The 25865-nt window shown below is 37.5% G+C and overlaps 1 protein-coding gene and 1 long non-coding RNA gene across 9 annotated transcripts in view; one reads left to right on the top strand and one right to left on the bottom strand.

The window, feature by feature from the left end:
• Positions 1–593: 593 nt before the first annotated feature.
• On the bottom strand, positions 594–11161 carry LOC123950807. 2 transcript variants are annotated; one of them, XR_006820302.1, is made up of 5 exons: positions 10900–11161; positions 10380–10450; positions 8582–8832; positions 6792–6953; positions 594–685 (listed from the first exon to the last, which is right to left on the bottom strand). It is a non-coding gene; the product is annotated as an uncharacterized LOC123950807 (long non-coding RNA). The 2 variants fall into 2 exon arrangements; XR_006820301.1 differs by lacking the exon at positions 594–685 and having other exon boundaries at positions 6246–6953.
• Positions 10459–25865, top strand: part of IKZF2 (IKAROS family zinc finger 2) — a 157814-nt gene continuing 142407 nt past the window's right edge. For 3 of the 7 annotated variants that reach the window (XM_046019253.1, XM_046019256.1, XM_046019249.1), the window contains exons 1-3: positions 12749–12859; positions 14387–14435; positions 15258–15362. In XM_046019253.1, coding sequence (XP_045875209.1) covers positions 12857–12859; positions 14387–14435; positions 15258–15362 — 157 coding nt within the window. In that variant the 5' untranslated portion in view covers positions 12749–12856. Of the gene's footprint in view, positions 10832–11361; positions 11536–12748; positions 12897–14386; positions 14436–15257; positions 15363–15443; positions 15597–25865 lie in introns of those variants that run through there. The other 4 variants (XM_046019252.1, XM_046019251.1, XM_046019250.1 and 1 more) reach the window with 4 other exon arrangements.

Below are 25865 nucleotides of genomic sequence, written 5' to 3'. Positions count from 1 at the left end.
TGATTCATATTTTAAATTGATGCTATAAGCATTCTACTTTAAGGATTCCTATGAACAGTCTATTTGTAAACTGGAATGAATATTTTTAGAAAGTGAATAAAAACCACTCATTTTAACTTACATATTTATTTGTCATGGTGAATGAAGAATGTCCATAACTCAGGGAAATGGCTTTATCTATATTTCCATAAGCTGTATCAATAAGTTTTATGCCTCAGTTGCATTGCAGTATATTATTTGCAGACTTAAACACAAATGACTTCATTGACTTGCAGGTCTCCCATGAAGATACCGTAATGTGGATTTCTACGTCAAGTGGAAGTAGGACCATTTCTTTTTCAAAAAATTCTTGAATTCCAATATGGTTACATATTATATTGGTCTTTGAAGGTGTATTTTAGCCTATAGCCATCACTAGAGACATAAAAATATTTTGTTTTCAGCAAGACTGGCCATTACTATTTGGTTTTTGGGATTGTTATCTGACTTAAGTACTCTACTCCTGTCATCATCAGTGTTCAGTATACGACGCTTGGCAAAATCTAATGACTTCCGTGAGTACACCAGTCTTTGTAAGATCCAGAGGTCAGAAATCGTCTTGTTTTCTTATCCTGATTTTTAAGTCAGTAATGAAGTTAAGTTGATAGAGAAAGGCCAAATCTTCCAAAACTCCAAAGAAAAAGAACTGAAAATGTAAGCGCAAAGGGGAGGCAAGTGTTAGGAGACTATCATCCCAATTAGGAGCCATCGTATGGCCATGATCTGTAGTAATTTATCCTTATAAATCTTTCACCTTGGAATACAGTGCTTGGAATAGAGTGCTGTGATTTCTGGCCCCAATGTAAGGATATAAATAATGATAGGCATATTTGACCTCTGAAGGCATGGCTGTCAATCTGGTTCCAGATCAAAGGAATCAGAAGGTTGATAAGGAAATTGATATGGAAGATGGGAACTCCAGATGAGGCCAATTCCTCTGTTGCACACTTTCAAGCCAACCACTATTTGCAGTCTCCTCTGATTCAGTGGAACACTGCTCTTTCCCCTCCCAAGCATTTTTTACCATGGTCCCTGGAACTCCTTCCTCAAGAAAAAGGAGCAAGAAATTCCATCCTACATCCTCTCACTGATTTAAATAATCTGTTTCCTAAATGAAAGAACTCTTCATTGGAGCCATGACTCTCCTTTAAGAGAGGGTGAACATGTGGTTTAACATAGAAACCAGAACATATTTAAGAGTAAAAGAGGGCATTATTAATAGTTATTCCAGGACCACAGGTGTAAATTGGGACTGTTATTGACAAAACAGATGTTAAGGTCACACTACCTATAGTTCTCTCCCATAGCTCACCTATACCCCAGGTTAGAAAATAGGATCAACATCCCCTATACAACCCAAACTATTTTTTTTTCAGAATATTTACACTTCTGTGTAAAATTGCAGTTACTCTAATGTCCCTTCTTCACTGCTACCTCCTCACTATTCTTCCTCTTTGCTGTTATTTATCAAACTTTCCGCGACTAGATAGCTCTTCAAAGACTTCAGCACCTCGTTTATCTTCCTCTGCCTCCAAGATCCAAGGTAATCTTCTGATTATCCTATCACTTTTCTGATAATCCAACCCATAGAAGTCATGACTTCTCAATCCTGGCATTTTTAATTCAACAGAACTATCAAATTTCTGTTTAAAGTCCCATATACTTTCATATCTCTCACTCAGCCTTCCCTCTTAGACAAGTTCTTCAACCTCTCTGGAACTCAAGGTCTCTATGTTCCTCTCCTTTTCATATTGGTCAACACCCTCTCAGTTGGTACCTTTCTCTATAAAGCTTACTCTAAAGACTGTTGCTCTATTTCTTTTAATGAAACTCAACTTTTTTGATCTGGGGTCTTACAGCTCTCTACCTGTTGAAATTTCTACACTGGGTCAATCCTGTGATTCATATTTTCCAAGATTATGATACCTGGTCTGTGAGCTCACCTGTAAGTTATTGCATCAAGCATAGGGATGGTTTATTTGTGGTCACCAGCCTCAAATGTTTCCTCTGTTCTGCCTGTCAATCTTTCCATATACTTTTTTTAAGTTACCGTCTTTCACATTCTTCATAGTAAGTATGTCAACTTATACACTTTTGTTAAATGTTCAGTGAAGCCATTTTTCCCTTCAATCTCAGTAAATAACACTGACACCTTCTTCAAACCCTCCCCAACCTCCTATCACATCAACCAACAGACTTTACAAGTGCTCATCCTTTCTTGCTTCTCTTCCGCACAAGAGGTATCATTATTTCACTTGTGCTCTAGATATTTTTTTTTTCCTCTGTCCCTTCAGGAACTCCCTTCACCAATTTTCTTCTATCTCCAATCTCTAAATTGTTATTGACACTTTCTGATCAGCTTGCTGAATTCTTAAAAAACAAAACCTCACTCGACCCCACCTCCTCCTCCAGCTTCTAGCCACTGTCTTTCCTTTTAAAGCCAAATTCATCGAGATTATTGTTCTATACTCATGGCGTCTCTGTTTCCTCATACTCTCCTCGGTGACTCTGATCTGTTTTCTGCTGTCATTCTCACAGGCAGTATTTGTTGCTGTTTGTCTCTTTCTTTCTTCTTAGATCTATCGGGTTTCCTCTCAGAGCTCTAAATGGTCCATTTAGGTAGCTTATTTCAAAAATTCTGTTGTCTCCCATGAATCTCCTTAAGATTCATGGTTTGACTGAAGCCGAAGGAGTCACTGAAGTTCTAAAGCAGTTAAAGGAAACCATATCGTGAGACCATGATATTTTTGAGGACCAGGAGAGAAGTCTGGCCAGATGACAAGGGTCATGTGCACATGCAAAATGGAATAATCTTTGTGAGCTTCACTCTGCAGGGTCTGGCCTTTAACCATGTGGGGTTACAGAAATTCAAGTTTATGGGTGCACCTAGGACAACTAAAAATATTTAAACTTATAAAACACAGCTGTATGAAACCTAGAAGCATCATTTATATAAGGGAAAACAGTTGTTAAGTATACTCTCTCCACATAGGAAAATGACACGGAAAGTGAAAATATCACCAAGTGGCTAATGGTGGATTTGGAATTGACCAAAACATTCTGTGTGTAAAAGACTATCTAATGGTATCAGGCCTATAGCCTGCAGTGTCCACCTCCACATCAAGAATGAACTCTGAAAGCAATATTCCCAAAGACTTGAGAGAAGGGTACCCCTCTCTCAGATATTCAGATTGTGAAGAGAAAGGATTCCTATTTGACTATTTAATGAATCTTCTGTAGGTATTTATTCTCAAACATAAGTATCAGGAGATGGCCAATTATTGAGGGTTTTGGAGGGGTGGGGTCAGGGGGGGTGGGGTGAGCCTGGTGACAGGTATTGTGGAGGGCATGCATTGCATGGAGCACTGGGTATGTTGCACAAACAATGAATTTTGGATCACTGAACACTGGAACACTGAAAAAAATTAAGTTTAAAAAAAAAAGAAATATATTATGAATGGTGTGTCTGGGTAGCTCAGTCGGTTAAGCATCAGCCTTCAACTCAGATCATGATCTCAGGACCTGGAATGGAGCCCTCATCTGGCTCTGCACTCAGCAGGGAGTCTGCTTGTCTCTCTGTCCCTCCCCAGCCCCCCCAATCCCTCCACCTGCTCAGCTGTCTCTCAAATAAAATCTTTTTTTAAAAAAGAATGTATTATGAAGATATCAGACCCCTTGCTCATTTCATATTTTGGCTATTTTAAGATGTTTTGGGAACCTGCTTTAGGACAGGTCATTCAAAATGTCCTGAAACAAATTTCCCCCAAAGCCACTAATCAGCTTCCTTCATAAATAGTATATCTATTATCAAATAAAGGTATTCTTTCTTTTTGTTCTTGGAAAAAAAACACCCTGCTATGAGAGAACAGATATGTAACTCCTATTACCTATGCGAAGTGGGATAGAAAAACCAAATTAAAATAGTATAGTTTTATATCTCTATTCCAGTACTCAATTTGTACATTAAAACAGAGAAAAATCCTAATCTCATAGGCTTTGTTTAATGGATCCTAGCAAAATGTTCAAATTGACCTTTACTATAAACTGAGAGTTGCTCTCCACTAGAAAAAAAATCTGTTTCTTGAATTCAAAATGTCATTTAAGAATACCATAACCATTTAAAATCACAATGTTCACTACACAAATTGACTCATTCTTCTTTGCACACATAGGTGAAGTAAGTCTACAAAAGGAAGGAGCGTGATGCTTATGTTTTGGGGAGCAATGAACCAGAAACAATCCCTTTGAAAGAAAAGTACAAATATGCTTGGTGATCCAGAATTTAAAGTTAAGATCTTGTCTGTATCTCTTTGTCACCATTAATTGATACTTAATTCTTTATGGGGTGGTTACCTTTTAATTCACTCTCAGTGGTTCTCTCATGTCATTCACTTGTTCAGGAGAGCTCAAGGAGGAAGGTGCCAAGGGATATCTGATGGATATCTGATGTTAAAGTGTTAGATGTCAAATAGGTCATGTTGGATCTGGTAGTGTTCTATGTGGATACCACATCTGAATAAACTTCTAAGAACATCATGGACATTTGGGTTTTCTACCAAGTGGTTCAATATTGGACAGCAGTTACCCAAAGGGCTCGAGTTAACTGTAGCAACAGTTCTGTATGATTGATAAATACATCATGGTGGTTATTATGGGCTTTTTAGAATTTAAGACATGTTTCTGAGTCCAGCTCTGACATAATGCTATCCTGAAAAGATAATGATGTGTCCACACTTGAATTTTTTCATGTGAAGATTGGGGTTAATATTCTCTCTTAAAGATGAATATGGGGGTTAAATGAGAATGCATGTAACATGCTTATCATGATGCTTGGCATGAAGTAAATGCCTATAATGGTAATGATGGTATATAGCTTGTCCCACTGATGATACTACATTAAAGCCAGTTATACCATCAATCTAAAGTGCTATAGATTCTGCGTAAGGATTTCTAAAAAATGATATATTTCAAAAACATAGTCTTTCAATAAGGCTGTTTCTGGAATGCGGTTTATAGAACTTTTGATGATCTCCTTAGTCTATTAAGTGGGACTTTCCCAGGTGTCTAATACCTCACTATGACGTCAAGTTTTAAATATCTTTTTGAAGAATGAACATAGCTGTTGGGGGAGGGGAACTGATGGTGATATTCTCATCTTCATATATCACATCTTGAGACAGTTCAGAATGCCACACTAACCTCTATATTAAGCTAACCTTTCTCTAAACCACAAGTCATGAGAATTGGGGGAGGTGACATTTGACTTTACTACCTGTAAATGACCTTTCTTTGATTAATTTCCCTCTTCCAAACCACAGCCGTCTTTCAGAGTTATCAGGCAGGAAACGGCTCCCCATTTCTATCCCTGTGTGGCTTTTAATTCCCTAGGTTGTCACCATCTGGCCATAAAAAGGGGGGAGATTGAATCCCAGGATTCCTTCCTTCACTTTCTGTTCGTAATGTGTTCTTCTATTTTCTTCAGTCTACATAGGATTGTTTAAACATGTGATTAGACTCGGCTGTACTATGAAACAATTTCGGTTTACAATGAGTTGTAACTGGACATGTATTCCGTGAGCTTTTCACAGGATTAAAAAAAGAAACAAAGTAAAACAGGATCACACTCCTATTGGCACTGGTTAAGCTACCAAGTCTTTCCCTTGAGATGTAACCTGTCATCTGCTTTAGACTATGGATATCACTAGCACAATCCGTTGGTATTATAGTCTTTAGAAGACTAACATGCCCTAATTTCACTTACCAATTCCAAAGTTAAATTCCTATCCCCAGAGGGTGTTTAATATTTTGTATCTAAATTAATGCTCAGTAGACAATGTGTTCTCCTTATTATTATCCTATTTGAAAGCTGTGTCTTCAGAAAGTTGAATAGTCTTTCTCTTTTCTTGTGCTAACACTTTATTGGAGAGTTCAATAACCTCATTATGCTTTTTTGTGTTCATAAATTTTAGGGTGTTTGAGAAGAATTTCTCCTCAATGCCTTTTAGAGTTGTTTCTTGAGCATCAGCCATCTACCCTTGACCCACCTCAAAGTTCCTTGATTTTTGCATTAATAGAATTCACTTCCTCACATGCTGAACACATCTGGATATTTTTTAAAAAGATTTTATTTATTTATTTTACAGACAGAGATCACAAGTAGGCAGAGAGGCAGGCAGAGAGAGACGGGGGCGGTGGTGGTGGGGGAGTAGGCTCCCTGCTGAGCAGAGAGCCTGATGTGGGGCTCGATCCCAGGACCCTGAGATCATGACCTGAGCCCAAGGCAGAGGCTTATCCCACTGAGCCTCCCAGGTGCCCCACACATCTGCATTCTAAAGCAACTCTGATATATTCTGATGGCATCTTTAAAAGTGTGTTCTTTCAATTTTTTTTCAGGAACTTCTTCAGTCCTCACCCCCTTTGGTCTAAGTAAGTTTAACTCCCACAATTTATAATTCTCACTTGGGATAGAGATAGCTTATCTTCTGCTCTACATCAAAACATACTCTCTAGAAGAAATCTGATATTATTCTATCAAAGTGTGAATTTAAGTCATAAAGTTACCTTTTCTAGGGACATGGGTATTTGCACAAGAGCCTTATCTCTAATTGCAAAGTGACACTCTTAAGAATTGTTAAAGGAAACTAATGTTCAGTGTGGATGCAATGAGAAGACCCTAACCATGTGGGACTTACATGCCACACAGACAGACCCCAGATTACCAGTGTACTCAGGGAGGTATTAGTATTCCTTACATATGAACTGGATTTGGTATCTTCAAATGTTTTCTTTGAAATTATGGTTCTATTTCTGGCTTGCTTGCTTCTTCATAGTGCCAGTCTAGGTCGACAGGAGAATATGAGACCATTGTTCCATATCCCGCTTAAAAGAGAACACCACTTCAAAGAGAACAACACCTGACAAAAATAAAACAAGCAATCAGTTTTAAAACACTGTGCCTATGTGTTTGTTAATTTTAACTTTTTCAGAGATTCAAGTTACTTTAGGGAACCTACTTTGGGTGATTATGTTCTATATCTGCACAACAAAGTCATCTAAATAAAAATAATATATAATTCATTTCCAAAAATTTCTCCTTTAATATTAGGAAAGAATTACAAGGTTTAGAATGTCCCCTCTTGCCCTCTGCTAAAAACAAAATCAAAAGTTAAAAATGTGGAATGAATTCCTTGAATAAATTTTTGTTAAATTCACTTTTATTAAAATTTCTTTAAAGCAACATGGGGGGGTAGGGGGATAGGAGAAGAGTAAATGAAACAAGATGGGATTGGGAGGGAGACAAACCATAAATGACTCTTAATCTCACAAAACAAACTGGGGGTTGCTGGGGGGAGGTGGGATTGGGAGAGGGGGAGCGGGCTATGGACATTGGGGAGGGGAGGTGAACCATAAGAGACTATGGACTCTGAAAAACAACCTGAGGGTTTTGAAGGGTCAGGGGTGGGAGGTTGGGGCAACCTGAGGGTTTTGAAGGGTCAGAGGTGGGAGGTTGGGGGAACAGGTGGTGGGTAATGGGGAGGGCACGTTTTGCATGGAGCACTGGGTGTTGTGCAAAAAGAATGAATACTGTTACACTGAAAAAATAAATAAAATGAAAAAAAAAAAGACTTCGAAAAAAAAATTTCTTTAAAGGGTACTAGGGCTTTTAAATTTAATGCAGATGAAATATGCCATCAAAAGAAAACAAAATACTTCATAATATACCTTTTAGCTACACTGCCTTTTAACGTTTCTTTTGCTAATTGCATTTAGCCATTACAGAATAAATTGTTGCATTCTTTGTGAACCTAGTTTACAAATTATCAAGGATTAACATGAAATAATTTGTTTATGAAACAGAGCAGTAACATAAAGGCATTTTACTCAAAATTATATTTGATATGCAATTTTAACCACTCTTCCTCTTTATATTTATAAAAGTTGTATTATCTATGAAGGTATTCACATTCTTCACATGAACATAAGCCAGAGAGTTGACCTGTTAATGATGTTTGTAACATTACTTATGAGTCAAGACTTGACCAAAATCTTTATGAAATTAGAATATATCTTTGTTATCCTACAGTTTTTGTCCCTTAAAAACAGTTTAACACACAAAGCTAGGTGAATATGTGATTAGCTCTACAGTCATCCATTTAGTAAAAGTTTATTGAGGACAGATGTGCCAAACACTGTGCTAGTTCTGAGAAAACAATTGTTAGCAGGACAGACATAATCCCTGCTCTAAAAAAAAGATGACATTCTAGTCGGGGAGACATATTTTCTTTTAAATCTCAACAAATAAAAAAATTTACAAATTGTATAATGAAAGAAATGTGCAAAGAGCTAAGATAAGGGTTGGCTCTGGGTAAGGCACAGTTTCCGGTAGGATGGGATAGAGGGAAATGAGAAGCAGCTATTTGAAAAACGGTGGGTGTGGGTATGTTTTCTCCCACCGCCTTGCTAATCCCCCAAAGTGAATATTTATATGATACTGCACTTCCCTAGTGATACATTTTTATTCATAGTATAACCATATACGTACTTTTAAAATGTGTGTAGAGTAGTTACAGCAAAGGATGGAAATAAATACATCCTCTAACCACTATAAAAATACTGTAGAGAAAAACTGTGAACGCAGTGAATTACTATAGTTTATACAAAGGTTCCTTTCTACATGTACAATTGTGAGTCTCAGAGCCAGGATTATTCGACTGCAGAGGATGAAATAGAACCCCTGGTTTAGTATGTAAACATAAACTTGACTTCTTTGGGGTGAGTTGGACACACCATGATCTGTAAATGAGAAAGAAACATAAGACGTTAAAAACAGGAAAAATTGCCCCAAATGGTCTAATTCTCACAAGTGGTTATATGATCTTTGCCATTCTAAAATTTGGGAGCCATTTACTCCTGCCTAAATCCCCCCATTCTTGGCCACCAAATGTAAAGTGTCTGAATGCTTGGCCACTAGAGGGAGAGAGTGTGCCTCTGGTGATTCTGGAGCCAATGAAAGTAACTCATGAAAAGGATAGGCTTTCAAGGGAGCTAAATTAAGCTCCAATCAGCTAAGGGTAAGGGCTATTCCAGCTCTGGTAGCTTTGGGAAATTGGAGGATGGTTCCTTAAGACTTCACAATGGCCCCTCCTCTGCTAGCGGTTAGGCTGCTTAAAATATCCAGATATTTCATCCTAATTTTGAATATGTTTTAATTCATCTTTTCCAAGGACCTCCATTACTTTGCAGATACCTAAACACAGGCTTAATTTTTAGGAAGGGGTTGTGGCAATTCAGGAAAGTTAAGTTTCCCCTTATGTACTGGTAATTTATATATAACGAACATTCCAATTTTCTAAGATAATTTAAGATTAAAACTCTTGCTATCTACTGGGATGATCAGAATGACTTGTGGAATCCTAATTCCAGTCGTTTCCAAATATGACTTCAGGAAAATTAATTCTATTTAGATAATAGGCTTAAAAAAAACCACAAAAATCTGCCTTACGAATATATAATTCACAGGGGAGGAAAAACATATATAACTCATAGGACTTGAATTTTTCTTAAAATTGTCATAAAGTTGTTGTTGCTGATCTAAGTCCAAATGAGTTGTTCTCTAATGAAAATTCATTCATCTTGTTTGCACTATGGCACCAACTTTCATTTTCCATAATTTAAAAACGAGCCTATTTGTACAGTTTTGAAAAAAATACAATGCATGAAATAAACTCTTAAGTAATTCATTATACAACTTAAATATAGTTATTATACAAGTCCCATGGTATCCATTATTCGGTGTTTATTAATGTGAAGGAATTCCTTCCCCACCACAAAATCCAAAGAAAAGACACGGTCCAAAATTTTATAGACCTACAGACTAGTGTTTAAGATATAGTTGATGATTTTATTTTCAGTGTAGCATTTCTCTTTCCACAGCAGGGGTGGGAAAAAAAAAAAAAAAAAGAAAGAAAGAAAAAACCAACCCAAAACTCAGCAACTATTTTGGGGATTCTTGAAAGGAGTAGGAGTACGAAGCCTCCTCCTAACTCTTTCGGCATTGATTTTCTTCACAATCTGTGATATGGTTTCTCAGAAATGCTCTTTGGCAGTCCTGATAATTTCATGTGTTTTCAAACTTAAGCCACCCAGACTACACAGTTCAGTATTTTCAGCTCCTTTCATTTTCCTTTCCCCTTTAATTATAGAAGCCTCTATTCCCTCTTTTTGCAAATGTGGTCAAGTTAAATGCTAAATGCTACTATTTGTAGACGAAATATGCATTTTTTTTTTTTTTCATGACGATCCACAGACGATTTTCCCCAAATAAAAAAGCTGGGCTGTACCTGATAGGGAGGGACGGCAACTTTTTGGACCCTCACCCGCTCCTTTGACTTTGGTGAATGCGGCACAAGCCCTGGGGAGTAAAAGCAAGTCAACACTCTAATTTTAAACTTGCACTGCAAAGCACTTTCAAAATAGTTGAGCTTCATCTCAGACCTGAATTTCCTTCTCAATTCATTCCCTCAATTCATCTTGATTCGTGTCCTGGTCTCCCCGGTGCCGTTTTCTGAACTGCACCGCATAGTTTATTGCGAAGCCCGAGTGGGTGGGTCCACGCGCACACCCCGGCTCCGGCCAGGACGCCCGTGCCTGAGCTCCGCGTCGGGCGCCCGGATCGTCGTCCCGCTCCCTCCGCCCGGCCTCGTCACAAATCCCAGTTTGAAAGAAAACTTCAAGCGGCCGAAATGAACCCCCCCTCACCGCTCCAATCCTTCCTTCCCAGCCGGCAGAAAACGTGAGATTTATTAAGACTTGGGGGGGAGCGGGTGGGGTGTCGCCATGGCACTCTCGGAAGCAGGTTACCTGGTCCCCCTTTGGGGGCGGGGTCCGCCGTCTGGGGGGCCGCAGGGCCGGGGACGACGCGGCCGGGCGCGCGGGTGGGCGCGAGGGAGTGCGCGCGTCGCGGAGCCGCCGGGCAGCACTTGTCCTGTAATCGATTGCCGAGCGCGCCGAGCGGCCCAGAGCGCAGACACGCGCACACGCGCCCTCGCCAACCCGCGCGCACACACACACACACACACGCACAGGCTCAGGCGTCCAGGCCCCGCACACACGCGCACACACACGCGCGCGCGCGCACGCACGCCCGCCTGCCCGCGCCCCGGGCCCCGCCGCCCGCCGCCCGCCGCCGTCGCCAGCCCGCCCTCCGCCCGCGGGCGTCTGCGCGAGCCCGGCCGGCGGGGGAGATGTGCTCGGGCTCCGGCGGATCGGTTTCTCGGGGTTTGACCAGCTGTCCCGGGCTAACCCTGCTCCTCGCTGAAGATGGAGGAAGTAAAAACAGGATTACCCTTAGCTACAGATCCACTGCCTTAGTTTCCACCACCAACTGCAGTGCACAAACACACGTTAGGCACAGGAAAGAAAGAAAGAGAGAGGATACACTAACAGTAAACACAAACAAAAGGGTGATGGGATTATTTTACTGCATGCACTGCTGAGGTAAATCTCCGCTTGGCTTTTGCGTGGGGAAGAACAGCTCTTGTTTTATTTGTCTTCTGATTCATAGATTATATATAAATATGTGTATCTGATTTGCAAAGGGGGGGAGTGTTTTCAAAGTTAAGTGTAATTATATAGCATCTCGTTTTGCACTGTGATGTGATCAAATGACTTGTTGCTGTTAACCAGTAATAATAATAATGTAGATATTTTTCTCTGGGCGGGATGGATTGTGGTTATGATTAGGATAATGATTTCTGTAAAGGACGCTCAGGGAATCGGGTTGAAGATGATGTCCTCTGCCTTAATTTATCGTCCCCTCCTCGTAATGTGTTTCGGGGATGTTAATTGATTAATCAGTTCTCATCTCTGTAGCTGTCATGGATTTTGACTTGTTTTGCTTTGTTTTAACTTGAATTCCAAGAAAGATTGGGTAGCTTGGAATAAATTGTAGCTGTCCTGGTAGAAGGTAATATTCAGATCCTTGTTCGAATTTTTTAAAAAGCAAAAAACCGGGTATGACACATGTAAAAAGGCGGCAGTTAAATCACTTTGACAGGTTCTCGTATGGGCGAAAGAGATGGAATGAAGATTTATTTTTTTTCTTTTCTTTCTTTTTTCTTTTTCTTTTTTTAATCTTTTCTTTCTTTCTTTCTTTTCTTTTTCTTTTTCTTTTTCCTTTCCCCCCCCCTTTTTTTTTTACCAAGGGTGAAAAACAGTCCTGTGAAGTTGGCCTAGGTTCCTCGCTGGATTCTGCCTGACTATCCCTCCCCTCTTACCACCCCCCCCCACCTTTTCTTTCAGTTTTCTTGTCTTAGCTTTTGGTCGATTCTTAAGGAACCGGTGGATCAAGTTTTTTCTCTTCTTGTTAATCGCATTGCTGTAGCACTGACTGACCTCTCCCCCCCCCCCCCCTTTTTTTCCTCTTTCCTGAAAGTACGTGGTGCCATTCCTGAGTGACTTTTCCTACTAGACCATCCCAAAGGGACGAGGGGGAGGGGTAGGAGGAGGAGGAGGAGGAGGAGGAGGAGGAGGAGGAGGAGGAGAGGGGGGTGTTCCTTCTCTCTCATTTCTTGGTTTTGTTTATCAGCCGATCTGTTTGCAGGATTTGGGCTCGGAATGACCCACCTGTAAAGTGCTTTTCCTTCCTCCTCGCCTTGAACTCTGCAGGGGGCTTGGCTTGGAGGGGTAAGGGAGGGAAAGAGAGAAGGGGGAAACACAAAAAACTTCTTTCTTTCTCTCTCCGTTTATCTTCAGCCCGACATTGTCACCTCCTCTTTGAGGGGTTAGAAGAAGCTGAGATCTCCCGACAGAGCTGGAAATGGTGATGAATCTTTTTTAATCAAAGGACAATTTCTTTTGTATGTACATTTCGTTTCTCTTTCTCCTTTTTTTCTTTCTTTCCTTCTCTGAGGGTTAATAACCATTTCATTGATGGGGCAGACTTCTTTCGCTTCTCCCTGACGTTTCTTTCTTTTTAATATGTGTGTGTTAAATGTGTACATTTTTAGAGAGATAAACTCATTTGTAAAATATCCGAAGAAACTGCCCCCCTTTTAAACTTTACGGATGCCTTTCTTGAAAGCCTTATGTAATCATAATTTGAAAGAATTTGATAACAGTACAGCAGGTTGAAATTTAAGTGCTATGTAGTGACTGAGTTGGGAATTTGATCTGATTATTCCATAAAGAAAGAAACAAAAGTTTTTTGGGGGGGTGGGGAGGGTGGTGGTGAAGAAGGGGAGGGGAGGGAGAAGGGAAGTGGTTTTGGAGACAAGAAGTGAAGCTGCCTGTTTTCCAGTAAGTAATGGAGAAATTCCAGGAGCCAGGGCTAAATATACTTGGCGATCAATACAGAAATGGCTCATTGTGAATAATTTAGCTGCTGGTGCAGTTAGAGTTTTGAAACTAAAGGCAAAAAGGACCAGGGCCAAAGGAAAAAAAAAATAAGTAAAAATCTCCTCAGGACATGTCAATTCTTTAAACTTTTTCCTTCAAAGAATACAGTTAGCTTATCGATCTTTTCATTATGTGAAATCAAAGCTAGGGGGTGTCATCTCATACAATTTACTTTTGTTTCTGAGAATTAAGTTCTTGTTTTGTGTCATTGGTGCATGAAAATAATTCCCCAAACTTTAAAAAAGTGATCCCCTTCCTAAGAGCAAAAAGTTTATGAAATTTTAAAAATCAGAATGTATTAACTTGGTTTGGCATTTGTATCCAACCTTGGTCTGGCAGGAAATTAAGGTTACATTGAACAGGTGCTTACACAGAACTTAGTGTAGGCTAAAATGTCAATACAAGTCTGGGAGTAGGGCGACTGCTGCAGAGACTTTCAAGACACACTGGGGCACTAAATTTTTGTTTTGTTTTGTTTTCTTATGTTTGTTTGTCCTCCCCCCTCCCTATTAGAACATGATGAACCAACTTGCAACAATTGTGAATAGAGCTATCTGTATACCAGGGAAGTCCTCAAACTGCAGTGTGATTGTGGGAAGTAGTGAATGGTAAAATACTTAAATCCCAGTGAAAGCTGGCACATTTGAGGTGTACCCTCACTATTTTTTCTGTAAGTAAATTCTGATTAAGAGAGTTATTCCTTTCTCGCTACAGCCCATCTCACAGCACACTTATCTTTCCTATCCTATCTCCAGCAGGAATCAGATCATTTGCAGAAAGAGTTCAGTGACTTGCAAATGAGCACATACAGTACACTGTAGTATGTTTCTTGGGCCCAGGTTGCAGGAGCAGCAACATGGGCTAACCGCTTGGAGCTTCAAATAAGTTAAGCATTTAATGGCAGATACTGAAAGGAATCATTGTGTTAAGGGTATCATCTTTTGTATTGCAGCACTGCACTTTGACTATGGAAACAGAGACTATTGATGGCTATATAACGTGTAAGTATTCATTTTCATTAATTTGTTATTGGTAATAAAATTACATTTGTTACCTGTATTTTATTTCTGAATTACATTTTCATCAAGAATTCTATACTCTTATTTTCTGTCTGTTCACAATTTCACCTTTAAATGAATTTGAGGAAATAATAGCTTAGAGCCAAAACGAAGGAAATACAGGAATATACCTAACTCTCTATTAATGATAGTATGTTGGTCAGTAGTAAGTAGCTTAGCAGATCAATGCTTTTGCACTGGAGTTTTTTCATTTACTTTACTCTCAGTTTAGAATAAGCCAGGTTACATATATGTCTACTAATATGGCGTGTACTGAATATTTACTACTCTGTAACCTAATTTTTCTGACACATAATGTGAAAGCTCCTGAAGTTGACCTTTTTTTTTTTTTTTTTTTTTTTTTTAGCCAACTTTCCTTTTAAACATCCAGCTCTCTGATAACGTTTTGGAAAATGCTCACTATAAATACTCTGTGCTTAATGGTTAAATTAGATGTTAAAAGAAAACTTATTTTTTCAACAGAAAAATACTTTAGAAATCAACTCTTCTAATTGCCCTTATTTTACAGTTAAGATTATTGTGATAATCAAATTTTGTAATTTTTCTTTTTTGGTGGGCTGGTCATGGTTTTTCATTATTTCATTCATTTGCTATATATTTCTAAATTAGAGTTCTTTTAAGGGGAAAATATGTAACATTAAAATTTCAAGGCTATGCATGCCTCTGCATGTGTGAAGCAAAGCTGGTAATTAGATTTTATGTGACAATGAACAGAGACCAAAAGATTTTATTTTGTGAAAGCAGGTGACAATGAGCTTTCACCTGAAAGGGAGCACTCCAATATGGCAATTGACCTCACCTCAAGCACACCCAATGGACAGCATGCCTCACCAGGTCACATGACAAGCAGTAAGTCTTCATTTTATGATTTTTTTTTTTTTCCTATTTCTCTAGCGACACACTTGAATTTGTTAGGTCTTTAGGGTCCTCTCCTATTGTGGTGTAGCTGCTGCCATAGATTTTGCTAAAGAAAGAACAACCCAGATTTATTCCTATTCATTCTAGTATCATAAAACATGAGCCTGCTTACTAGTCTGACCTATCCCAAGGTGGCATTTGGGAGCTGGTGCTTACCTGTATCAGGTAAGAAATGTTAGACTTTGCTGGTTATTGTTTTGACTTGCCAGGTTTATGACTAGATTTGTTGTTGTTGTTGTTGGATAAAAGAATGTGGAAACAAGTCACTTCCAAAGGACTCTTCATAGAAAAAAAAAAAGAAAGAATTTTATATTGCCTTGGTACAGAGCTAATCCATCAGTGGTAGAGTTGCAGTGTTACTTTTCTTTTTTTTTAAAACTATGTGCAAATTTCTCCTCCAAAGCATTGGAAGTGAAGTGTAATTGAAAATTTATGGACCTGATTTAAATCCATTTCTTTAACAAAGTGAAAGTGTTTTGTTTTAGACTGTCCAGAGAAGAGCTGTGAAAATTAGGAAGGATGTTTTTAACTTGCAGGAATAGACAAGTTTGGGCTACTATTTTTGAGAAAGAGTCATTCATTGATGCAGTAAACATTGTTTTTGTGTAATAAAAGAGCAACTTATATGCTGTCCGTGACAGAAGACAAAGTACTTCATTAAGATTTTGGTTGGTTTTCTCTTAATTATAATGTTTAGTTATTAAGTGCAAATGGTCTGTTACTCCTCTTCAAACATAATTTGAAATCTTGTGTTTCCCTTATACTTTTGTATGTGTTAGATTCTTGTCTAGAAAGGGCATCTGACTTCTATGTAAATATAACTTAATTTTAAAGTTTTCTCTTTGGGTGATCTGTGAAAGAAAGGCAGTTTCTTTCCTTTTTTTTAAAACAAAGATTTAAAAACTAAAGGAAACTGAATCAGCTGCTAAACTATGAACATATTCTCAAGTTAATTCTGACTACCCAGAAAGAACACATTTTCTTTCCATTTCCCTCTTAATAGTTCTCAAAACTTGAGCTTATTCTAAAGCTACTAGCTTTGTAAATAGTAAAGACTTCTGAAGTATAAGCAAAAGTATATAAAGTATTACTGGATACATTTTGTAGTTCATTAACGTTAAGTGATTCTAGCTATTGATTTGAACTTTTGATTGAACTATATGAATTTACTTATATAAAAGTTTTCTTTTTATTAATGGGAAGTATTTCCTAGGAGATTTCATTCTGGAAGTTGTTAAAACTCCTTTATCATGTAGAAAGAAAAATTAATAGTGAGTGACTGAATGTATATTAAATTATAGTGTTAACCTCTTATGATGGATCTTGGAGCATTAATTTATTTTTTGGCTAGTTGGCTATAATTTGAGAAAAGTTATACTACTGCTTCAGTGTAGGCAGTACAATTTTTATATTTTAACATTTAATGTTATTAGTTCCTTGTTAGAATAGATTTTTATTTCTCTGATAATTTTTGTTTCATTTCCTAAAGAGTAAAGATAGGTAGGAAAATTTCTCTTAGCTTAATATTTAGCTATCGGCTTTGGAAACTTGAGAAACTTTGAATAATCGTAGACTTTTAGCTATCATCCCCTAGCCACCACTAGAATATCAGCAGGAAAATGCTTGTTAATTGGCTCCTTTCCTTGTGAATTTGATTCTGGTTTTGCAAGTGCTCTTCAAAAAAGCAGTTCACCCATTTATTTTAAGTAAACATCGCAGAGTGTGGGCATGATCAATTTGAACAAACAAGAGCTGTGCTTTTCACATTTGAGCTTTTCTCACCGAACCAATAACAGTAAAATTACGTTTGGTAGAGTTTTGTTTTGTTTTGTTTTGTTTTTCCCCCAAACTTACTAGCCTGTGGCAATTCCATGTTGATACGGTTTTTGGCTAAGCTGCATGCGTTTTCGTGTTCTTTTCCGAAGAGTTGCAGGTGAAATATTTGGCTCTCTCTTCAGAGCTGTCTGTTGCATCCTTTATGTAGCCTCTCTTTACAGTATCTAGGTTACCCAGTTCGGTGTTAGATGGAGAAGATACCCATTTTTCCTTTCTGTTAGATCTAGGAGAATATCAGCATTTTAGATTGCCCAAGCAAATAGTTGTAAAGAGGGACTCTTGTCTCTTACTTAGAACAAGAGACCTAAAATTGGTTCACTCAAATGTTTTTCTGTAACTTGGAATAATTCGTGTGAGTTGGGGGGGGTTGCTGTCAAATCATTTGTGTCTGTGATGATTGGTTTTCCTAAATCCATTTAAATGCATTGTTGAACTTTGTCAAATGAAAATAGCTTATTTATTTTCTGGAAAAAAAAATTTTAATATCTTCAAATATACTTCCTGGAGGGCTATTGTGTCCAAAAACAGAATTGTGATTTTGATTGAAAGTATTCAAGCCAAAAGTAAATGGAAACACCTTTATGATAGAATAAGATAGCCTCCAGGAAAAGCAAAGAGAGGGCAAGACTGTATGTGTAAGAGGGGGAAAGTTATTTTAAAACAGCTTAGAAAAAAAATAAAAGAAGTAAAACTTTTGATTTTTTTTTTTTTTTAATCAAGTAACATTCTGGCTGTAAAGTGTCTCTAACCTGTGATAGCCCATTTATTTTGGTTTTGGGAAAGGGGTCAGTTTTACCACAAGGTCCAAGTCATTTGTTTGGGTTATTTGATGACTATTCTAAGAAGAAGGGTGTCTGTACAACTTGCTGCCAGCTATTGTATAAAAAATAATGACAGCCGTTATCATTATTTGACAGTGCTTTAGAAAAGAGCATCGGTGACTTGGGGAAAAACTAAAAAATGTTATAATATCTGACAGCTTTTGGTTTTAAAATTTAGTGTGTAAGGTAAAATCTTAAAAAGTAAATGGTAATACCGATCTTAACATTTTACAGTAACTTCTTCCTATGTTTTAGAATGAATTTTCTTGGAGAGCTTTAGACTTTTTCTTATGGAGTAAGATCCCTTTGATAAGAAGATGGGCAGTGTTGCCTGAGATCGTTAGTGTACATATTGAGTCTGCTGACAATCTTTGGTGTCAGGGATGACAGTATATGCCTTGATGGCTACTGGAAATACACAGTGTTAAGTGATTTTAAAAATAGACTCTGGAAGTTAAGAATCTGAGACAGAGAACTCAGACAGAACAATATAAAAATAATCCATATTGTATTTTGGCCCATCGGATGAGACTTACTTTGTGATTCCTTATGTTTCTGGGTTAGCTCAGTTCCAGTTCTTGCATTGTTGCTGCAGTATCGGTTTCAAACTGTTCTATCTATACATGCTGCTTACTATTTTAAGAAATTCAGGTTCAGAAATTTATAATTAATCTTTATCTTCTACTTTTATAATGCCAATGAGTACATTTTCCTTGGAGATAGTTAATGGGATGAAGATACATTGTGACATAAATTTTGTTGCTATTACTTTAAAAGTTTTTACATGGATCAACTTTCCAGTCAATACTATTCACCAGTCAGTTTGATAGCCAGGTGGCATGTATGGAATTGGAAGAAGTAGTAATTCTAGTTTTACAGGACTCTGACCAATAATCAGGTCAGGGAATCTAGTTTATTCTTTTCCGAGTGCTTCACATTAATTTTTTTTCTCAGCAAGTTTCCATTTTTAGAGCCTAGGGAAGCAGAAGTATATTAGAATTTCCATTTTTCTTATGTGGAAATGGAGGTCTGAAGAGATCAGTTGGCCTTTGATGTCCCCTAACAGAAGGATGGAATTGTCAGGATTGGGACATGAAACTGTGATATTACCTTGTGGGTTAGTTAGATCACTTAACTGATATCTCGCTATAATGTCATTATCTCAGGGTGCCCACCATGTGCAATACTGACCCATGTTTTAGTGACAAAACTGTCTTACAGAAGTAAAGGAGGGTTATTATTAGGGTGGAGTGATAGCAGATAATCTTGTTAAGTAGATGCTCTCTTGTACTTTTTAAAATATCATTTGTATTATGGGACTCGCCAGCTTTTTGAATTGTCTTCTGTAGCTGAGTTTGGCAGTCACCCTTGGTTGCATTTCCGTGGGATACACCCTAATATAACACCAGATGGGCTTGATATAAAAATTCACTATGCTTTGAATTGTACTTAGGTTTATGTGTATACCCAACATACATTTAGTTTTTACTTGTTGGGAAATTAAGAGGAAAGTTTGATTTGATTTCTTTACACTTATCACAGTAAATACTGTGGTTATGAACCAAAAGTAAAACAAAGCAAAATTAAACTAAAGGAAATGTGTGTGTGCAAGGAATTAACAGCAGAATTGCTATATTTTTCTTTGCTCCTCTTTTCCCCCTCCTGGCATTTTTAGGTTACTTCAACATAAGAATGACGTCCTGTCTTCAACAAACAAGGCAACTTACTGTAGAAGTGTTATCCTTACTGTCTCTGTCTTTGTCCAAATCTGTCTTCCCTACTGGAAGTACATTTTTTTTTTTTTTTAATATAACATGATTGGTTAGGTTCTTTTGGGAGTCTTCCTTCAAGCTGTAATGAATTGAGATCTCTGGGTCCTATGCTCTTTTCTCCTAACTTTAAATATTGATAAATTTTGATCTTATAATGTTCTGAAAGATCAATAGCAGGGCCGTAGTCATAAAATTAGGTAGATTGTGTTGTCTTTCTTTGATTTTTCCCTTTATGTCTGTTTAGGTCCAGTATATTTATTGATCTAGTAATATTTTCCTCTTGGAATTAAGACTCAGAGTATCTATGCTTTGAGAGAGGTAAGGAGTATTTAGGATCTATAGATTTCTTACTATAAATGTTTAATCAGCAGTGGAGTGAGAAAAGGACAGGGAGCATAATTTACTGAGTATGTATAGGAAGTCTAGCACTATCTAGATGCATTCATGTTACTTCACTTAGTCTCCCCAACAGCTCTGTGAGGGAAGTAGTTACTCCATTTTTTTTAAAGATTTTATTTGTTTGTTCATTTGTTTATTTTGGGGGGTGGGGGCACAAGAGAGTGGGGAGAGAAGAGGGAGAACCCCAAGTGGACTCCCAAGTTGATTGGGGAGTCCATACTCCATTTTAATAATACAGAAAAGTGAGGCACAGAAGCAACAGATTTTAAGTGGTTAAAAATATGGGCTTTGGAGTTACACGTGCTTGTCTTAGAATTCCTGCTTTGCCATCAGCTTGCTTTGTGACCTTAGGCATGTTATTTCATGTCTCTGAGCTCCAGTTTCCTCATCTGTAGAATAGGGCTAAGTCATACCTACATCAACGGACTGCTGTAAATGAAGTAATACACACCAAATACTGAACACGGTTCCTGGTGCACGCTTAGATCCAGGAAAGAATCACTGCCGCTGTCACTCAGAGCAGTCAGGTTACTTTATCATCCATCAGTGACTCATAATAAAAAGAGTTTGTTTTCAAATCTATTTCTGCTTGAAAGTCAGGTCTTTTGGTTTTTCCTTTTTACTATGTGGAACAGAGACAGGGATTTCTAATAATTTAGAGTAAAAATTAAAGGAAAGCCTTTCTGTTACTTAACATCTATGAAGATTTTGGTTAACAAAGAAGTGGAATTTGGCTGTATGTTAGAAATTCTTTTTATAGAGTTTCAGTGTTCCTGAGTATAGTTTTATGTTTTTGGTTGTATGTAAAGAAAATCATTGCTTACCTTTGGTGTTCCAACGATACCAGTCATTAAGAATGGTAAAAGAAAAAATTCACTTAATAGATAAACCTATTCATATCTATAATCCGTCCTTTCTTAGAAGGTCTGCATCTAAAATTTCATCTCACTTGATGCTTCTGGTAGTACCATAAATTCTTATTTGATGGTATCTAATCACACTGCGAGCCTGATTGTGTTAATTGTACATTTTGTGGTAATTGATTTGTTTTAAATTTGAAGTGAGCTTAAAATATATAATTATCACTTCAAGCTGTTTCCCATGTTGCTGTATCATTTTAATTGATTAATTCAGCAGATTTATAGGCTACCTTTAATGTGTCAGGCACTGCAAGGCGGATCCCAAGGTGATTGAGTACACTGTTCTCCAGGAGCTCATGCTCTAGTTTGAAAGACATTTAAGCAGGGCATTATACTATGGTATGTTTAGTGTTCTGATTATTATGGGGATACAGTGGTTCTAGTTCAGGAAATCCTCCTAGAGAGAGAGGCTGGTTGGGCTGAAACTTATTGAAGGAATAGGATTTAGGAGATAAGTGGAGGGCTTTCTCATTATAAAGGACACATCCACAATGGGAGCTGGGAAATAACACATATTCTGTGAAATAAAAGCAGGTTAGTTTTTCTAGAGTGTGAGGTTGGTGTCTAGGATGTGAGGCCAGAGATGACTCTGGACAATTAATCAGGGCAAGATAATGGAATATCTTGTATAGGAGATAACTTGGATTTCATTTTCAAGGAAGCCAAGGGATTTAACAGAGCAGATGACTTCTGTCTTTTGATTGTCATGGGATCACACTGGCTGTACTGCTGGGAAAAAAGTTGTGGATGGGGACCTGTCTAGAGGCAGGAATATTTTTTAACAGCTATTGGAGTGGTTGAGAGAGGAGTTGTGAGAGCTAGTGGTAATGGGGACAAAAAGGAAGAGAAGGATTTGGGAAATATTTCATAGCTCAAAGTGGATAGGACTTGGATAGTAGCGTTAAGGAGAGAAGGAAGTTCGGATGACGATCCTTAGATTATTGGATAAAATGGTAGTAGGTTCCATCAGGGAGGATAGGAAGTATTGGAGAGGTTTCCAGAAGAAGATTTACTTTAGTTTGATTTTGGATCCAGAGAGTCTGAATCACCTGAGAGATTTGGGAGAAGAGAGCGATTAGGCTTATGGACAGATTAGACTAGAGTGTGAATTTTCCTAATCAGTGAAATCTTACTAGGTAGATGGTGATTTGGTTACTTTGCTATTGTCTTTAACAATTGTTTAGTATTTCTAAAAAATTCTTATCTAAGTAAGTCCCAGCATTTGATCAGTGACTTTATTTTCCTTGTTGTGCCATTAAATCAAAATTCTGTATTGAAATGTATAAGTTTTAGTGACTTTTCTCTGCTTATTGGAGTCCTTTTTGCTAGCCTCAGAAGTTGGGTTAGTTGATATGATTGACTCACCGAATTTTGAACAAAATATACCAGCCCTTCTCTTTAAATTTTTGTGGCATATTTAATATCTTAACTTTTATGGTTATTTATTTTTAAAAAATCATAAAGCTAATGTATACCATGTGTTCCAGTGATTCTACTATAATGATATGTCTTTATTCTATACCTATTTCTTTATAAATACATAACTTAAGATATATGAGGAATGATTTGTTATTTACATGCTGGCCAGTTCTGCCACATTAATAGCCAAGATACTTAATACTTTTTTCAGAGCTTTTTTGAAAATTTTAGGATGAATGTACATATACAATATATATTATTTGAAAATGATTTAGTACCTACTTAATTTTTTTAAGCTTATAATACTGTGCCTGTTGGGGTAAAATTACCTAGAGTGTGATATAGTATGATATAAAAAACATCCTAATTAGTATATTTATTATCTCAAAATATCTATTACAGAACTCCATCTTAAAAATGTAGGTGCTGATTACATAAGACACCGTAGAATTCCAGGTGAATGTTAATGATAGAAATACTTCATCTGAGATTTCCTGTATATGGAGATTCAGAACTCTCTAGAGAGATATTTTTCATCTTTCAATCATTGATCCGGTAAACATTTATTAAGGAGTTACTTTGTGTGATGCACTGCTAATGCTGGGGCACAAAAAATAGGTGAGGGTTTTTGTAGAGAAGGATCTGTCTTTAGGGTCCAAATGAATCCATATTTTATTTGAGATATCAATAATCCTATTATATTTAGAAGCAAATAAGTGTGGTATACTTACCATGAATTATATCAATTATAGATGAATGATTGCTTCTCACCTTTTACCGCCAAGAGGTGTTCAAAAGTGTATAAATTTGAAGATGCACAATGAAACAGAGAGAAAAATGCAATAAGTTTCTAAGATAGGTTCCCACAGAATAACATTTCCCCAAGAAAAATTTTTATAGGGGTTCCTGGGTGGCCAGTTGGTTAATCCGTTAAGTGTCTGCCTTCTGCTCAGGTCATGTCCTGGGATCCCACTGACAGTAGCAGGTGGGAGTCTTCTTCTCCCTCTCCCTATAGCTACTCCCCCTGCTTGTGCTATCTCTCTATCTCTCTCTGTCAGATAAATAAAATCTTTTAAAAAATTTTAAAAATATTTTTTTATAATGTAGGATTTGGCCATAAGCCTTGCAAGTTCTGAAACGTGATTGGCTGCACACTTAGAGTGGATCCATATCTCAGGATTGACCTACATTAAACAAGTTTACAAAATTGGTGTTTAAAATCAGAAGGCCAATTTATGTCTATATCTTGATAAAAATAAAACAAATAAAAAACCCCAACCAACTAATAGAGAATCTGAATCACTCCACTTGGCTTGAGGAGATCATTTTGGGTGATCAGCAAAGGTCACTTGGTGAGCAAAGGATCTGAACAAAAGGAGTTATGTAATTCAAATGTTTAGTGGCATCCCACTAAGAGAGGCTAATATACTCCCAATAGAGATAGCATTGCCGTTGGTATCATTATGGTTAAGTCCTTTGTCTAATTCCTTCTCCCCTGCATGGAGATGGATTTAGATTCCGTGAATATACGAATATACGTGCAGATAAAATACGGGGAGTCATTTTTTCCCCCTCAGCATCCTTGGTTAAATCCTCCAGATTCGTCTTTAACTTACATTAATACATATAATCACGGGGCGTCTGGGTGGCTCAGTGGGTTAAAGCCTCTGCCTTCTGCTTGGGTCATGATCCCAGAGTCCTGGGATCGAGCCCCGCATTGGGCTCTCTGCTCCGCAGGAAGCCTGCTTCCCTCTCTCTCTCTGCCTGCCTCTCTGCCTACTTGTGATCTCTGTCTGTCAAATAAATAAATAAAATCTTTGAAAATAAAAAACATATAATCAGGTTACAACCAATTTTCTTTAGTGTTAATTTACATTCCTGCTTTAGATTTGTTAATTGTTGATTTTATAGCCTAACCCTATAAGAACAACCTTATAATGCCTGTAAGGATACCCCAACTACTGTTACCATAAATTCAAACTTCTATTCAAAGAAATGTTGATAGGTAATAGGGTTAGCAATTTAAGAGGTCTGAAAATCAGTTCTAAACAAAGATGGGAAATAGCACTGCCACCCAAGAAAGATACCTTAATTTAGCTGGAGATCTAGAAGTGCTCCTCATTATAGGTCAAGAGAAACAAACACTACATCAGTTTCATGAAATCATTAAAGTAGTCTGATGATAGCAAATGAGATCTTATAGAAAATTATAGTATTTTAGTTTCGTTAATAAGGAAGGTGATCTTAATTACTGAATGTGAATTTAAGAATATTTGTTGGGGTGCCTGGGTGACTTGTTTTAGCATCTAACTCTTGATTTCAGCTCAGGTCATGATCTCAGGGTCATGAGATTGAGCCCCAAATCCAGCTTAGACTCTGCACTGGGCTTGGAGCCTGCTTGAGATTCTCTCTCTCCCTCTACCTTCCTTCTACCCCATACAGCTTTACTTTGGGACCACACATTGATTACAAAGAGGCTAATCAGGGGATTTTTTCAGATATGAATCTTTGAGGAAAATGACCATGCTCTATCTATCTCTTCAGCCCCTACTCATTATTTGTTGAATTAAGGAAATACTTAGGATTATATTGCACATATGTATTTAAATAATGTATTTCCAACCTATTTGAGGAAATTTGAAAACTTTAGTTTTTAGGTATTGAAATAGTTCTGAAATCCTAACTTGTGATTTTCTCTGGGAATGTGTTGTTTTTAATCATGCCTCACTCAAAAAAAGGTTTTGTAATTTTCAGATTAGCCCCCAAAAGATGATTTCTGAGATTCTAAATAGCTTTTAAGTTTTCTGACTCTATACAGTCATGTTGAGTGGAATTAAGTGAATGTCAATGTTTCCATGAATATTTTACAGTCACCATCATCATCTTTGTTACTATCATCTTTAGAGAGCACATTTAGAGTTTACAGATTGAATTCTACATACTTATAATTTTGAAATCCGTTCTCTATCACTTATTTAAAACTAATTTTAGTAGCATGTACAAAATGAAATGCTTCAATTAACTTTTCTTATGCACTCCAGATATTTTGAGGAGCATATAATTAATCAGTGTAAAGTCACGTTCTAATAAATTAACATTCTGGGTGTCTACACCTTTGACATTTTTGTCATCGCTCTCTTATTATCATGGAAGTTATAGTTCTTATTACACCTGGCTGTGTCAACTCTACTTTCTCCTTACTGAGATATCTGTATGCAGGGGTTGGTCATATTCTGAAGTTCTCAGATGCCACATTGCTCTGCTTCC

Source organism: Meles meles, chromosome 9 (assembly GCF_922984935.1).
Source record: "Meles meles chromosome 9, mMelMel3.1 paternal haplotype, whole genome shotgun sequence".
Lineage (NCBI taxonomy): Eukaryota > Metazoa > Chordata > Mammalia > Carnivora > Mustelidae > Meles > Meles meles.
This window is presented reverse-complemented; position numbering and strand designations above follow the sequence as displayed.